The 18,041-nt window shown below is 35.9% G+C and overlaps 2 protein-coding genes across 2 annotated transcripts in view; one reads left to right on the top strand and one right to left on the bottom strand.

Annotated features, from left to right (window-relative positions):
- LOC111510684 (calcyphosin-like protein) overlaps positions 1-8,428 on the bottom strand; it is a 71,164-nt gene extending 62,736 nt beyond the window's left edge. The window contains exon 1 of the mRNA XM_074183651.1: positions 8,404-8,428. Coding sequence (XP_074039752.1) covers positions 8,404-8,411 — 8 coding nt within the window. The 5' untranslated portion in view covers positions 8,412-8,428. The remainder of the gene's footprint in view (positions 1-8,403) is intronic.
- LOC111512635 (uncharacterized) overlaps positions 1-18,041 on the top strand; it is a 54,040-nt gene that overhangs the window by 6,035 nt on the left and 29,964 nt on the right. The window lies entirely within an intron of this gene.

Below are 18,041 nucleotides of genomic sequence, written 5' to 3'. Positions count from 1 at the left end.
TATATTGTTTCATTTTATGATTTTATTAGATGAACATCTAAAGGTTTTGGTAATCCCGCATCACATCGCGTCTTGTGTTTGTTTTTTACTATTTTACGTACAGTTGAGAAAGGAATTTCGGTCAAATCTGATGTTGTTTGTAATAGTTTTTTCCCTCGAAACCAAACTTGATATGAACATTGACGACACAACGGCGGTACTCATCGCTACATTCTATTGTTCACCGTAACTTGACTTCAAATTTAATTTTATAACTCTTCAGCCAATCATAAATCTCTGTTAGTAAAAATTATCCAATATGAACCGCCAGTTCTTCAGTCCATGTGGAGTAATTCGTAGAGGCATTATTTCTTTGTATTGTTTTTTTTAGCCTTTGAGTTCGCCGATGACTTTAAGAATTACTATATCAGTTACTTCGACTATACAAGTGATATCTTAGAACATCCCAGCTCACCCCTTGTGATATTTCGTGATTTTTGACAATCCCCCTCCTTTCAAGCCTCACGTGATTAGTGGACGGTCCCTTGTATGTGCAAACTTCCAGATATAAACTTCGTTGCTTTAATGTTGCTAAACATTTAAAAAAAGCGATATTGGCAGATACGCATTTTACGTGAGCACTCCTACTAGGAAAATTTAGAATACACCAACCATTGTTTCTCCTTGGTTTTCCTAAACTATCCAATTTTTGTTACATTATAAAAGTTGATAGTTGACATCTGAGAATTATGAACAGGAAGTTGAGACGAAAAAATTATTTTGAAAAGAATTGAATCGAAAGGTGAAATAATAGGTAAGTTTTTGATTTTCATAATCTACGGTCTAAAATTCACCCTCATTGTATCCAGAATCTATTTTAATATTTTTTACTGCCGTCTTCCCTCAACTCACCTTTACGAAAAGGCAATACATAATTGCGTTCTATTATATAAGTTTTGTAATAATGGATAGATGTTTACTCGATCCGTTTAATAGTCTGGGGGATTGTCCATTCGTGCATAACGACTCACCTTCGCATTTAAATTACGCGAGTCACATACAAGACTATCCTCACTTTTTTCGAATGAGTGGAATTTCTTTTTATAATCTATTACAGATCTTAATGTAGGCAAAGTCATAGTTTCGTGGGTATGTCCAATAATAAATAATTGGCTTGAGGAATTCGTTGAATAAATAGACAAAAAAGTGTGGAAAAGTGGAAATCATTTTAAGGTTTTCTCCACACGTCAATTTGTGGATTGTTATATCAAAAATAATTTTTCAATAGTAGTAGTCTGTAATCTTTATTCAAAAAAATGTGTTACAACTTATGAATAATACATCGAGATATGCTCAGATGGAAGAAAATGTCATATTTTAATAAAAATGACATAAAGCAACCTCGAATTCTATGAAAATAGTGTTGAAATCCAATTTGGCTTCACCCTTTCACTCTGATATTGATGTTATACTTCTTCCGAATAAAAAGAAACTCAATAAATAAAATAAGTCGGTGTTTCAAGTCATTATCTCAACTCCAGTAATATTCATTATGTGAATAAAATATTGATATCGCCAGTATTTGAAACGGACTACAAAATATAAAATAATTATCTCTAGCTCGATTATTAATCACCAATTGTGATTGTATATTATTAATAGCTATGAAAATAGTTCAAACGGAAAGAATGCAACAAATAACTGATTCACGAATAATTCACCTGAAATATTAACATCTATAATGCACTGTAATAATATCGTTGTAAATTATCCCCTGAAAAAAAAACGCCGACCGCCGCTGGTCTTCGTCAATCGACTGTGACTTGGTCGAAGTCGCGCTCAACTCTACTTGCGTTCTAGATGTCGCGTCGCTTCGAGAAGATATCCGTCGGTTTCCAGAGACTTCTATTAAAATATACAGGGTCCTGCAACAGTGGCGCGGTGTTCCATATCTCTATATAGGAAGCAGATAGGAATCTAATTTTCTATAATATTACCTTATTGCTCAGCTCGACAAAATAATAATATTGGCGGTCACACAGGGTGTTCGATTTTTTCTGGGCGGATCCCAACTGTGTCTTTTTAAATGGCAACCTATATTTTTTATCGCTTTTTCGGTTTCTTCATAGAAAATAAAATAAACTTTATGTATATCTGCACTTCGAAAATATTGATGGTTTTCGAGATATCTAGCATGACAGGTTTTTTTTTCCAATATTCGTCACTCAGAATATTTGAAATTATAAAGTGGTGCCAAGTCCAGTTGAAATTTTTTTTTGGTCGAATATTCTACATTGGTAACTCTCTCAAACGATATATCTGAAATCGACCTGTGATATACAGGGTATGAAAAACCGCTTGCCAAATATTGTAAATGAAAATTTGCAAAATCTTCCTTATATTAAATGGAACACCCTGTATATTATTGATCCATAAGAAGCGCCAACGAAACCTCTACAAATTTCATTAAGTATTCCCTATGGCTAAGTTCAATAGTTTTTCTTAAATGAGCATTTCTTTCGAAAAATGGTCATTTTTTCAAAGCGAAATCCATTTGACGACTGATAAGAATACACAAAAAATACCCTTTCCTTAAAATATCGCCCATTCCTAAAATTACTTGTTGCTAGATAAACAAGTTGCGAATTACACCACAAAATGGACGTTCTTGAATAGTTACAATAATTTCAAAAATCTCGGAATTTGTGCCATATTCTTTCGGTCTAAAACAACCTTTCAGCGAATGAAATATTTATTGGAAATCAAGTAGTCTGGCAAATGACAGAACAAAATATTTGGCTGCAAATGAATATTGAAATTTTTAGTCAATCGTGAAGTTGAACTGTCGGTATAATTTCATCAGAATGTTGTTATCAAAAAGTGATTTGATTGATATGATTTTCATATTAGGTGAATCAGACAGGAATTGTTTATTGGCAAGTAGAATTTATTCTCAACGGTATCCAGATAGAAGGCATCCAGATGAAAGATCTTTCCGAAAGGTCTTGGGACGATTCGTTGAAACTGGATCTATTAATTATTCCAAACATGAGCGCATCAAGCCAGCTACTAATGAAGATAATGAATTGCAAGTTCTTCTTGCTGTTGAAGAAGATCCTAGTAGGAGTCAACGACAAATTGGGGAAATAGTGGATATAAGTGAGAGATCAGTGCAACGAGTATTGAAGAAACATCGCTTGCATCCATACCACGTTCAGTTACATCAAGAACTACTGTATGCTGATTTCGAGAAAAGAGTGAGATTTTGCAATTGGGCCATGAACAAAATTCGTCGAAACGAATATTTTTTCAATAATATTTTATGGTCGGATGAATCGACATTCCATAAAAATGGATTTGTAAATCGACATAATTACCATTATTATGCGACAGAAAATCCTCACTTATTGAGACAGGTGGATTATCAACATAGGTGGTCGATAAATGTCTGGGGAGGCATCATTGGAGAATATGTAATTGGTCCATACTTTTTTGAGGGACATATGAATGGTGCAATGTATCTCAATTTCTTACGAAATGATTTACCAGGTTTGTTAGATGATATTCCTCTTGACCTCCGCAATAGAATGTGGTTACAACATGATGGTGCACCTGCTCACTATTCGGCAGAAGTGAGAGATCATCTAAATGAAGTATTTCCCAATAAATGGATAGGACGGAATGGGCCTGTACGGTGGCCCGCTAGATCACCAGATTTGACGAAACTAGATTTTTTCTTATGGGGATACATAAAAAATATGGTTTACGTTGAGCCACCAACTTCTCCCGAAAATATGCGACTTAGAATAACGAATGCTTTTCGCAGCATTACACCAGCTGTCTTGCGCAGGGTAGAACAGTCTTTCAAACATAGACTTCAGCTCTGCATTCAAGAAAATGGAAGACATGTTGAACATATTTTATAAAAGTTTCATTATCAACCTTAATTAAACTCTCCCTTTTGTAGTTTTGTAATTTGCCAGTTGACAAATTTGAATATCTAGAACTCAAGCTCTGAATGAATATAATAACACGAAAAAAATAGTTATTTATAATGTTTCTTTCTTTTAACTTGTTTGGTTTGATATTGCACGATTTATGAGTGAAATTCTGCATCCAATGAAAAAATAATTTTCCATTTAGCAAAAAGTGATAGGTACATACATTTATTTCGTTAAAAAATATTTGTTTGGACACCTTCTAATGTACAAAATTGAAACAAGATATCTTTCGTATATTTTTATCAGTCGTCAAATGGATTTCGCTTTGAAAAAATGACCATTTTTCGAAAGAAATGCTCATTTAAGAAAAAGTATTGAACTTAGCCATAGGGAATACTTAATGAAATTTGTAGAGGTTTCGCTGGCGCTTCTTATGGATCAATAATATACAGGGTGTTCCATTTAATATAAGGAAGATTTTGCAAATTTTCATTTACAATATTTGGCAAGCGGTTTTTCATACCCTGTATATCACAGGTCGATTTCAGATATATCGTTTGAGAGAGTTACCAATGTAGAATATTCGACCAAAAAAAAATTTCAACTGGACTTGGCACCACTTTATAATTTCAAATATTCTGAGTGACGAATATTGGAAAAAAAACCTGTCATGCTAGATATCTCGAAAACCGTCAATATTTTCGAAGTGCAGATATACATAAAGTTTATTTTATTTTCTATGAAGAAACCGAAAAAGCGATAAAAAATATAGGTTGCCATTTAAAAAGACACAGTTGGGATCCGCCCAGAAAAAATCGAACACCCTGTGTGACCGCCAATATTTTTATTTTGTCGAGCTCGAGCAATAAGGTAATATTATAGAAAATTAGATTCCTATCTGCTTCCTATATAGAGATATGGAACACCGCGCCACTGTTGCAGGACCCTGTATAAACACTAGCAACTGGCAGATGCAGTAAGTCTAGTTGAAAGTACGGTAGTCTGGAGTTTAGTTAAAGCTGTTGTGTTATATTGGCAGTATAGCAGTGAAATAAAGTGAAGTTTAATTATACAGTGTTGTTAATTATTGTCGAACCCACGAATAAAGTGCAACATTTGGTGTCAAAAGTATCTTCATTTGTTTGAAGAATTGAAACTTTTGGAAGTGAATGAAGAGTGGGTACACGAATTTATTCATGAATAATTTGAAAAAGTATCCCTGAAAACAAAATAGGGGTTGAAAGGAAATTTGCAGAGAAGCTTGAAGGAGTCGGAAGGAAATTTGAAAATAAGTTTGAAGATGTCGACAAAAAAATTTGGAAACCCGGATAGAATCACCGTAGATGAAGAGGATCAGTGTGGAAAAATGCAAATCGGAAAAAAATCCCATTTCTAGCAGTGGTTTTATTGAAACTCCAAACTTCGATGGAGAATCTTCATGGTCAATTTATTGCAGACAATTTGAGGCCGCTGCAGAAAATAATGGGTGAATAAATGAGAAGTGAGCAACAGTTTTTATATTGACACTACGAGGAAAGGCTTCCAAAATTCTTTGGAAGTCAGGTATGGTGGTGAGCACCTCAAATGAGTCTACCAAGCTCCACTGGAAGTGACTCAATGAGTTTTGGGCTGAAGTCGAAAGGTTGGTAGAACTCGCTTATCCAGAAGCACCCGATAACTTCACCCACTGGATTAATGTCCATAGTTTCATCGACGGGGTTCGTGATACAGAGCTGTAGAAGTCGCTAAGGATGGCACGTCAAAAATTGAATGAAACCATTATTCATGCCAAATGCGCTTCGCGACAACAACGAGAAGTTCCAGTGAGGGTCATCAACGAAAAAGAAGAAGGAACAGATCGATTCATGGCAGGTCTAGATGAACTCTCCAAGAAATATTTGATGAATGAAACTGCCTAGAGACCGACTCAAATGCTATTGGTGCATCAGAGAGGGACATTTAAAGCGAGACTGTCACCGGGGCCTCTTCATGGTCGATACTGAAGCAACGAGGTCAGTGATGAAAGCCAATATTTCCATCAGAAGCAGTTTGGAGAAGTTATCATTAGTACCCCTTCTGGAAACAGCTACTGGAGATAGCTGAAGTAAGACTTATGTTTGGAAATTTTGAAATAAAAAGTAAGGTATTAGTGGCCAACATCGTCAACGAAAATTCCATTCAGATATTGGCAGGCATCCATTTTCCACCGGCAATGGATTAAACAAACAAAGTTTATACTGTTCGGATTGTGTAGTGCACCTGCAACATTTGAAAGCTTGATGAAGTTGGTGTTCAAAGGACTAACCTGATTAACATGCTTGATTTATCTTGATGACATTACAGTGACCGGAAAAAGCTTTGACGAATATATGTGAAACTTGAGGAGTGTTTTCACGAGGTTGCGAAATGCTCATTTGCAAATCCATCCCAAGAAGTGTTACTTCTTTTAAGATAAGGTAAATTACTTCGAACACGTCTTGTCCTCAAAACGAGTTGAAACAGATCTAGAAAAAATCAAGGCAGTGCAAGAATGGCCGACATCAAAGGGCAAGCACGACGTAAAGAGTTTCTTTGGATAGTATACCGGTAACCGGCGTTACGTGAAGGACATCGGAAAAATGTATAGACTGCTGCATAGCTTAACACTGAGAGACGAACCCCATTCATTTGATCACGAGACTGCAAGCAATCATTTACTGCCCTATCTGCGTTGGCAGTTTCATACATCTTGAGTTTATTTCCGATGACTGGGTATTTCGGCTGCGTGAAGCATATTTGTGTTGATTCAGGTAGTTTGGTGTGCTAATTACTGTACCTGGATTAAGTAAATTGTCACTTACATTCGTTGACCCTTTTCTACCTGCCATCATATTTGTTATTCTTGAACGCCTTAGAATGGGATTCCATATTCGTTTCGGCTTCTTCTTTTCTGTTGAAATTATACGTGTTTGTGTATCTCTATTACCTCCCGTACTAGTCGGCTATGGTATCCTTGATGGAAGTAATGATTTCCGTGTTTTCTAACATAATCATGTGGTTTCGTCCATTGACTGCGTGTTCTGCCATAGCGGACTTGTCCCTTTAGCCCAGCCTCTAGTTTCTTTCATGCTCCTTCAGCCAACAGTGACACTAAAAACTTTGGCTGCGCAAGCCTTAACAATTTTGGCAAAACTGAAGAGGTGCTGAAGGTGATTGTAGAGCACTTTTGGGGCTGTGTTATGTCATTGGATGTAGGCTGAGACCTCCAAAGCTGCACATACTGCCAGCAAAGGCATAAACTTCTCAGGCGATTTGCACCTGTTATTAGGAACCTCTATAACTAACATGCGACTACGGTGGACCAAGGTGTTGAAGACACCTTTTCGACGGGCCTTGATGAACCTCTTGGTTTTTGAATTCATCCTTCTCGACCTGAGGAAACCAAAGGTCAGGTGCTTTGATGAGTCGAGGTTTTTAGTCTTATTGAAAATGACTCCATGTATATTAATCTCATCATCTGAAGAGGTTGCGTTGATGAAAGTGTGTCCCCGTAGCCCTCATTATTATCATAACTATTATTTCTGGTTAGGTCTTGTCCCCAAAGCTTCGAAATGGTGAACTAATGACCACATCCCACAACGTGAGGTGAGTGACCAGTGGGTGCAAGAATTATGTGCCGTAGGTAGACGCAATGTACCTAAAATGACTGCCTTTTGCAATTGTCTGGCCAATATTACTGCCATCGTGCAACACGCCGGCATTATCTTGAGATTCCAGCATGGACTCCTATAATCAGAACAACAGAGCGGTCGGGATAGGTCGCGAAGTTCGAGGAGAGATATCCTATTCGTTTTTTCTACTCTCCTCGAAAAATAATCGCCTCACCGGAAGCTGAATATTTCACGAGGACTATTATTATTATTATTATCATTATTACTGACTGTCGTATCGTAATTTTCATTAGCAGATGGTATTTAAAGTAATTTTTTATAAAAATGAATCCAATCGAGTCCAAAATGTACGAAATTGTCTCAATTACTATTGGAATATTGAAAACAAAATTTCAACAATCAACCTGCTGAATGCGAAACCGGAACAAAACCGTTTTGTAACCAAAAACTTTTACAAAGTCGCGTACTCAGGATTCGATGGCGCCAAGCCTCATAAGAATTGAGTCACTTCTGTAGAAAGTTATGGGCAAATCTCCATTGCATATTGAATCAGCCCACGTAGATGCATAATATTGATAACTTTTTTAGGTGCAGGTTGCTATTGATGATTCGCTGGTAAACAGTGGCGTTGTCGATAAAATAGTGACGTATCAAAAATATTTAAGTGACCCCATTTACCACATAAAATATATTTTGAGGAAAACAAACTGGAATTTTGTTAGTGCGTTATTCATTTAGTTGAGAGATCAATTTTTAAGTTAGCGGTTTCAATTGGAAAATCTCGTCAAATAATTTATCTATACTTATAAATGCGAAAGTCACGGATTACTTACTCATTCATCTCTGATTCTCCGTACTGGTAAATCCTAGGAAGCTAAAATTTGGTATTTATGTGTTTCTTAAGTCTTTGATGCGCATTAAGAAAGGGTTTTCAAATATTCCTATTGGGAAGCCGACCGTGGGGATAAAAGGGGCGCGTTTACGCTAGTTGCACACACACCGATTTTGGACGGCCAGTATAAAATCGGCCGATATTTTATTGGTAGCGGGTGCTTGCACACTCACCGGATTTTTATCGGTCAAACAATCAGTTGCTTTGTTGTCGTAATTAGCACGCACTACCAGAACGAAGTTAATGCGTAGTAACTACAATTTCACTGAGCATTCGAGACTGGCATGGTCGGTAAAAAACCGGTGAGTATGTTTTTAATCATGTACGCCACTACTTCCCGGTACTGCCGGCGATACAGTGGCAGTGGACGGCTGCTCACCGGTATTTTACCGGCGACAATCACCGGTAGGCATGTGTGCAAGGTCCCGTTCCCACATGTGGTTCACTATTGGAATTTGGACGACCGGTCGTCCAAAATCGGTGTGTGTGCAACTAGCGTTACGCTAGTTACGTTAGTTAACCACATGTGGGAACGGGACCTTGCACACATGCCTATCGGTGATCGACGCCGGTAAAATTCCGGTGAGCAGCCGTCCTCTGCCACTGTATCGCCGGCAGTACCGGGAAGTATTGGCGTACATGACTAAATACACTCTTGCATACTCACCGGTTTTTCACCGACCATTCCAGTCTCGAATGCTTGGTGAAATTGTTGTTACTACGCATTACCTTCGTTTTGGTAGTGCGTGCTAATTACGACAACAAAGCAACTGATTGTGTGTCCGATAAAAATCCGGTGAGTGTGCAAGAACCCGCTACCAATAAAATATCGGACGATTTTATACTGGCCGTCCAAAATCGGTGTGTGTAACTAGAGTTATGTTGCAGATATGCAATAACGATTTTTTAACAAAAAACTAAAATTACAAAGAAATAACATACAAGCAACAACCAAAAAAATAAAAAATAGAAATAATAATCCAGGCTGAAAATTGAAAATTCAATATATTATTAATAAAAAATAAAAAATAAAAATTAAAAGATTCTAAACCAAGTTACGTTACGACATTTCGATTGTTAGTATCCACAATAGTCTTCGGGTGATAACTGGTGGAAACATTGTCAACTACCTTCAAACAAACGTTAAATACCTAATATTAAGACGTCGTTCACATTATAACTTCTCAGAAATGGATTAAATCCAAAGAAAGTGCATTATTCCTCTTTTATGTTCATCTTGAGTAGGTATTAGTCAAAAATATCATTATTTATTATATTACTACATTATTGAAAAGGTTATGTCCAATTCTAGAGTTTTTATAACAGCCGATGGGCTAATATTCACATCTGTCTCTATCTTACGGCACATTTAATCTTTCGTTCTTTTTTCCGCCACACTAACATACACACATCGGAAAAGTTTATAACATACTAAATATCATAAAAATAAATGCGTGAGGTCGTTTAATTTCGATTAAATTTGTACACTCGAACACTCTGTAGATTTCTATGGGTTGAACAAAGCCTGCAAAAACGGTAACTAATCTTTTATCAAGTTTTTTACAAACTGTAGGTTTTCGGCTAAAATGAATAATCTGAAAGTGTCGAGTTTGTACATTCTATGCAGTTCTTACTCAGCAATTAAACTGGAAATATTGTGCTTTAACATGGAACGCCATCACTTACCATTGGCTGAGATGAATAGAGCTGTAGGGCTTCTTCAAGGTGGCTTGCGACAAAATGATGTAGCTCTTCGTTTGGGGGTCTCCCAAAGTGTTATCAGTCCATTGTGTGGCGTTTCCGTGAAACTGGCAGTCCAGCCGAACACCATCCAGGGCGAAGACGCGCTACAACTGCAGTTCAAGACCGATTTTTGGTCTTAACCGCAAGAAGACAACTGACAATCACAGCACCTGAGTTGGTTAACGTGTTGCAGCAGACGCACCAGGTAACCATTGGTCGTGATACTGTTAGAAATCGACTGCATGAAGCAGATCTCCACAACAGAAGGCCACTTAGATGTCCACCTTTGTCGAGAGGCAATCGCGGTAGAAGATTAGAGTGGTGTCAAGAACGTCAAAACACACATACAGAGGTACAGTAATGCTATGGGGCGGAATCATGAACGGCGGTAGAACCAATCTCGTTTTTCCAAATCGCTCCCTCATAGCTCGACAGTACCTCGACACCATTTTCTACCTATCGTCCGTCCGTTTGCTGGTGCTGTTGGTGAAAACTTCCACCTAATGCACGATAATGCTTGTCCACATGTCGCGCGTCTAGTGACTGACTGGCTCACCAACGAAGGAGTTGATGTATTGCCATGGCCAGCACAATCACCGGACCTGAATCCCATCGAGCATGTGTGGGACATGCTTCAACGAAGAATTACTCCGCATATGGGGAACATTCACACAACTTTTCAATTGAGAGAGCTTTTAATCGCTGAATGGTCAAATGTACCTCAACAAGACATTGACAATCTCATTTTGTCGATGCACGATAGATGTAGGGCCGTAATAAACCAGCGTGGAGGCCATACTTTGTACTGATTCCAATTTTTTTTGTATTATGATTTTTTTTTCGGGGTGCCAAAGAAGAGCCATATTTTTTTTAGTTTTGCTTATATGCGCACTCAGTATTTTTGATCATTTAATAAATTTTGTTGAAAGTTACATTCGTTTAATAATCACCCGTCAACTTTTTTTCCCTAAAGCGATCTAAAAAAAAAATTATTGCCATTTTTAAAAATCTCCCTAGACTTTTCCGATGTGTGTATTTTTGTACGCAGCAACCTAATATGAGAAACGTGTGAATTTATTCCACAAATTTTAGTATCGTTTAAATATTACCTGCACGTTGCTGTATCTTGAGTCTTGGTGGAAATTGTGTTCTCGATGTTGAATGAATAAGTAATGACTGACCTCCAATGTACCTTTCTTGGGGCATGTTCAGTGACAAATTCTTCATTTGGGTGGTTCAAAATCAATTCAACAAGCTGCTATTCGTCGAAAAGTTCTACTATTCCAATGGCGTTATTTCTCATACACTGTGTCCGTAAAGTATGGAACAAATTCATTTTTAGCTAAACAGGTCATTTTAAGAAATAATCCTGAAATAATAATCTAATATACAGGGTGAATTACGTTCGAGTAATGACGTCACCGTCATTTTTTTAAATGGCTGACTCCAAAAATGTATCACATGTTGATTCCAATTGGTACAGGGTGGACAAAAAAACAGTAGTTGTGTGTGTGCTAATAAAGTAACGCGTAACATTCTTTATTAGGTAAATTAACAATATTATCAAAAATACTTATTGTCTAGCGGCAGTTGGTTCAAATGTAACACCCCGTAGTTTGCTACATGTTTAGAGTAATGAAAATGAGCTGTTTACATACATGATTGGTACTTGTGGTCTAGCAGACAGAATATGAAAGAAATTATTTCTTATCTACATTTATAAAAAACATAGTCGTCTAGTTTTTTGTGAAATATCATTATTTGTTTAGTAATTTATTGATGTTCAGTGACAGTTTAGTACTACAATATTTTTGGTATTCGTGAATATATTCGAATGATTGCTTAGATTTAATTGGAAGTAGAAATGGAGTTGAGTGTGAAACAAAGAACTGAAATACTTATGATGATTGGGTATGGAGACAGATCGCGAACTCAGATGGAAGTGTGCAATTTGTTTAATGATAAATATCCAGAAAGACCTATAACGCGTTCAACAGTCAGTAAGCTGGAAACGAAATTTCGAGAAACTGGTACGGTTGCAAATGTACGCAAATCAGGTCGTCCCCCTGCAAATGCTGATACAGCATTAGATGTTTTACTGAGTTTTGAAGAAGATGCGCACACTTCTGTTCGTAAAGTTAGTCGCGAAATCGGTGTTGGCAAAACAACGGTACACAAACTATTGAAGCTTGAAAAATGGCATCCTTATAAAATCAAACTTGTGCAAGAATTAAACGAAGATGATCCCGATAGACGACTCCAATTTTGCGAAGAAATGATGGATAAATGTCACCGAGACCCTCTTTTGATACAAAACATTATTTTTTCTAATGAGTCCACTTTCACGTTTGTAGATACTGGGCAAAAGAAAACCCCCACAGGATGCGTGAGCATCATACACAATACCCTCGAAAGGTAAATGTATGGGCTGGAATTGTACGAAATCGAATCATTGGACCCTACTTTATCGAAGGTAATTCAAACGGGGCAAAGTACCTTGAGTTTTTAAGGGGGTATCTCGTACCTACTTTACGTAATTTATTTCCCAGCAGACGTAATCCCGGAGGTTTTGATGAAAATTTATGGTTTCAACAGGATGGTGCACCACCACATTATGCTGTAGATATTAGAAGGTACGTAGATGAAATTTTTCCGAACAGGTGGATTGGTAGACGTGGACCCACTGAATTGCCAGCGAGGTCACCAGATTTAAATCCTTTGGATTATTTTCTGTGGGGTCATCTGAAGAATGTTATTTATAAAACAAAACCAGCAAATATTGAAGATGTACAAGTGAAAATTCGAACAGAAATGAACAATATTACGCAAGAAATCATACACAAGGTTCAACAAGAATTTGTACACCGTTTTGGTTACTGTCAAATACAGCAAGGGCTGCAGTTCGAACATTTAATATAAAGTCATGTATTCCAGCATATTCTGTCCGCTAGACAATGAGTATTTTTGATGATATTGTTAATTTACCTAATAAAGAATGTTACGCGTTACTTTATTAGCACACACACAACTACTGTATTTTTGTCCACCCTGTACCAATTGGAATCAACATGTGATACATTTTTGGAATCAGCTCAGCTAGAGTAATCCGAAAATTGAGACAAAATGGGGGTGTTCCATTTAAAAAAAAATTACGGTGACGTCATTACTCGAACGTAATTCACCTTGTATATTAGATTATTATTTTAAAATACGGTAAATTTACATCAAAAATCGACGTGTTTCAGGATTATTTCTTAAAATGACCTGTTTAGCTGAAAATGAATTTGTTCCATACTTTTCGGACACAGTGTATACTATATACATTATATGTGATTATACACTTCGTTTCTTCGCAGAGTAAATTGCTGGTTTTTTATCCGGAATAAATTCAAAAAAACATATTTACCAGTATCATCGATTATTTTCTTCGTATTTTGACAATGAGTTATCCATATCGGTGAATCGATAAATTACCCAACATACCAAATATGTTAATAAGTAAGGACAGGTTCGCCTTGGTCGCGGCTTTCTTTCAGATTATTTGATAATTTCCTAGGTAGAATTCGTTTCAACGTATCGCATTATAAATAATTATACCTCAGAAAGATAGTTTCCGTTATTCTTATAACCTCGGCTTCACGGCGGAAGCGGAAAGTACACCACCTTCATATCAATGAATTCATCTGTTTGGGTGTCTCTGGGATTTCAAAGTATTCTCAGAAATATACCGAAGTGATATTTTGGCGAGACATTGCAACCACAGTAGGATGCGAAATGTCGATGGCAAGTGTAACCTGTACTTGAAATATTCATTTCAATATTCGGTTCTATCAGTATTTCGAAATATATCTCATCAAATTGTGGGAAAAGTCTTATTTCTACTCATTGGTATTTTTTCGGATGCTATTTGGAGGTAAACACTTCTTTAGCTTCTCAATCCATCCTTTTTACGTTGTGTCATGGGCATCAAAACATATTTTGTCTAAATATATTATATGTTTGTACAGCTGTAATTAGAAGTGAGATTTTTAATGGTTGTCAAGAGTATTAGAAGATGACGTTTACAAAGTAGCGTGTTACATTAGTGTTACAATTATTTTTAACACGATTTTAATAGTAGTAAACAAAACATAATTATTCAATTATCAAGGAAGTTTTATTATGAACAATAGATATAGATACAATTAAATTCTGTCAAAAATGTATTACATATATACATTAATTAGATTATCATTATTATTTATGAACATTAAAATTAGAACAACTGCTGATATTAATACCTTGCGATGTTGAAGAGCCTTGTAATATATTTGAACTATTTAAGTTGACAATTTCATGGGCATTAACATTTAAATCTTGAAGTGAAAAGGACGATGCTGTAAAGCTGGAGCTAGCTGTTGAGATTATTCTTTCAGCAATATCTTTTTTATAATAAATAGATTGATCGATGTAACCCTCAGCTACTGTTGTAGACTTCCAGCCCCCGTGCTTCTTTGCTCCCGATTCTGCTAGCAGAGAAGCAGAAAACCTTCTGAAATAGTGACCTGCATATTTCTTTGGTTTAGGGAGGTTCAGAAACCTAGCATTGGTAGAGTGCATTTTCCCAAACGTGTTTATACCAACTGGGTTGGCACTGCATTTATAATTTGAGTATTTTAGAAAAAAACGTGGATGATTGATAACAGAAGGGCGTAATGCAACGTATTTAATAAAATAGTCAATGTTTTTCCAACAATGCAAAAAGAACGACCCATTTTCGTTTTTGTAATTGGAATTTGAACAATCAACGATTCATCCATTTATTTAATGTCTTCTATTAATATATGGCACAGCTCTTCTCGCCGGCAGGCTCCATATATTCCAAAAATAGTAGTTACTTTTACCATCAAATATTGTTTGGCTTTGTTCACTACTTCTCATGCAGTTGTTTCCGGCCCCTTTGTTAAAATCGACGTTTCGGTTACAGTGCTTGTCTCACGAGAGCTAGAAATCCTCAAACATTCAAATACATTTTCACTGTCTTCAGAAGGTTTGGATCAGTTCGTCGTTCAACTCCATCCTAGTCTAGATTGACTTATAACTTGGCCTTTGACCTCGTTGATTCAGATGAAAATTTGTCGAAATCTAATTGTATCCACTCACCTACACATTCAAACATAACCCCGATACTTTGAATATCTGAACCATTTCAAGTTCACTTCTTTCAGAAAAAATTGTATAGAGAGAGAGAGAGAGAGAGAGAGAATATACTTTATTGTAATAACATTGATCTTGTGGACAAAGTTTCACTTAATCTATAATGCAATTATATGTAAAAACAAAGTGCATTTATTTTCACTCATACATATTTCACTCACACAATTTTCACTCATACATAAAATATATATGAACATATGAGTCGCACAGGATACTGGTAAATATCGAATAAATAAAAAAAAATATTTTTTTTAAAATTATCATTATAAAATTATTGTACATTATAGTATTGTCTGTTCCATAAAAAACTTTTCACAGCTTTCCTGAAGCATTGTAAAGATTTTATTTCTGTTATATTCTTTGGCAAATGGTTAAACATTTTGCAACCATTATAGATATAGATAATGGAATCTCTTATGAGTGATGTCCTAGGTATTGGCAACTTAATGTTGTTGGATTGCCTTGTCACATAATGAGTTGATGAAGATTGAAATGTGTTCGAATATTTTTCAATTAAACAAACTGTTTTCATTACAAAGATAGATGTCACTGTTAGAATTCCATGAGTGTTGAAGAGTAATCTACAAGAGTCTCTACGTTTTGATTTGCACATATATATAATGGCTCGTTTTTGCAAAACTAAAATATTTTGAAGTAGATAACCACTACATACTTCCCAAAATGGAATTCCATATCTCAAGTGAGATTCCACCAAAGAAAAATAAACAGTCTTAGCTGCTGTTAAACCAAGTTCATTTGCGACTACTCTGACGGCATAACATCCAGAGGACATTTTTTTACACAAGGCATAACTATGTTCTTCAAATTTTAGTTTCCTAAATGTACTCCTATGAATTTTAGGCTACTTTTGTTCTCAATAATGTTACTCCCAATGGGTATATTGTCAAGTTCGCATCTGAAAGTTACTATATTAGTTTTCGAAATATATAGAGAAAGACGATTTGAATCACACCAATTTTTCACTGTCATCATATCGTTGGATATGATTTTAGTTAAATCGTTTGCATTGTTGGATTGCCAAAAAATGGTAGTATCGTCTGCAAATAGTGTGAATTTCCCTGAAATATTTATACTTGTCAAATCGTTGACGTAGATGAGGAACAATGTTGGCCCCTAGTATTGAACCCTGAGGTTACACCCTTATGTATTTTTGTAATTTCTGAGCGGTGGTTTGTTTCCACCATCTGGCTACGACCTGACAAATATGAGCTGAACCAGCTCAGTATCACTCCTCCTAAACCGTAATAAGGAAGTTTCCTCAGCAGTATTTCATGATCCACACAGTCGAAAGCCTTCGAGAAATTGCAAAATACTGCAGCAGCAACCTCGACACTATTGATTCCAGTATAAACTTTTTCCATTATGAAAATGTTATTTTATACACGTCAGTCAAAATTCAAAATTATATATACAAAATGCCACATTACATATCGAATACGTTACACAAGATTTGTTTCTAAGTGATTTAACAATAATTCACTTCAATTTCTACTTGATTCTATCATTCTTCTCTGAAAATGCTTTAAATCTCAAACAGTATACATTATGGGTACTTATTAAGTGTGAATTAATTACATAAACTATTTGACATTCCAATGTGTTAATCAATGTGGGCCGGTCCTGATATTATAGAATAGCCAAAACCACATCAGATTTATATAACATTTGGTAGTTTTATTGAAAATGAGAAGTAAAAGTATCGAAGAGAAGAGAGTTGGAATGCATTTCAAGGTGAAACAAGTCATGATTACATTTATTTTCACAAGACTGAAGTCGCTGTATGATTTTTGATCAAGGTTCACAGATCTCATCTGTAAACTCTGGCAATTCAATATTGACGACTAGTCAGTTTTTATGTCAACAAGGTTGTCAAGAATTGTTTCGAAAAATAAGTATAACGTTAATTCTCTAATGAGTTCTTTTATTCTGCTGAAAGTACACAGTAGTGATCAAATATTATCACCAATATACATATTATTTGGCAATACATGCTATTTTTCTTGTCTAATCTACGGAAAGTTGAAGGTAGAAAGTAGAACGGAGTTATAAGTATTTTTGAGGATCGTTCTCTCTTTTGGGGACAACGGTTACAAATTGATCATGTACCTACATATTCAGTTGCGGTCATATTTTTGATTAGCTGTTGCCTGCGACTTCTTTTGCGATGACATCACTTTTTGGGTTTTCCTAGATTTTGTAACAGACAAATGTTCTCAGGTATTTACCTATATTTGATTATTAAGAACATCGTTCAACAAAATATAGTCAATCTAAGTTGTTGAGTCAAGTGAACGGTATTTTCATAGTATATTTTTAACAAATATTTGACGTGACTTTACAAATTGAAATAACTTTTTTGTTAGGAACTGATTGAAATGGATCAACTGAATGCGAAGCTCAACGTAATGCATTAGAGAAAACTAAGTACACTCAAATCGAATAATAAGGATCCCCAACAATAATTTTTTCAAATATCTCCCAAGTACAGATAGCGATTAGTTACACTTTTATCCTACCGATACAACAAATGAAACGAAGTCATGACTCCAAATAGATTTGACTTGTTTGGATTTGATAGCTGGATCCAACTAATCAAACAAATTAAAGCAGTACAGAATT

Source organism: Leptinotarsa decemlineata, unplaced genomic scaffold (assembly GCF_025532065.1).
Source record: "Leptinotarsa decemlineata unplaced genomic scaffold, Ldec_3_MD MMD2_tig00026340_RagTag_RagTag, whole genome shotgun sequence".
NCBI lineage: Eukaryota > Metazoa > Arthropoda > Insecta > Coleoptera > Chrysomelidae > Leptinotarsa > Leptinotarsa decemlineata.
This window is presented reverse-complemented; position numbering and strand designations above follow the sequence as displayed.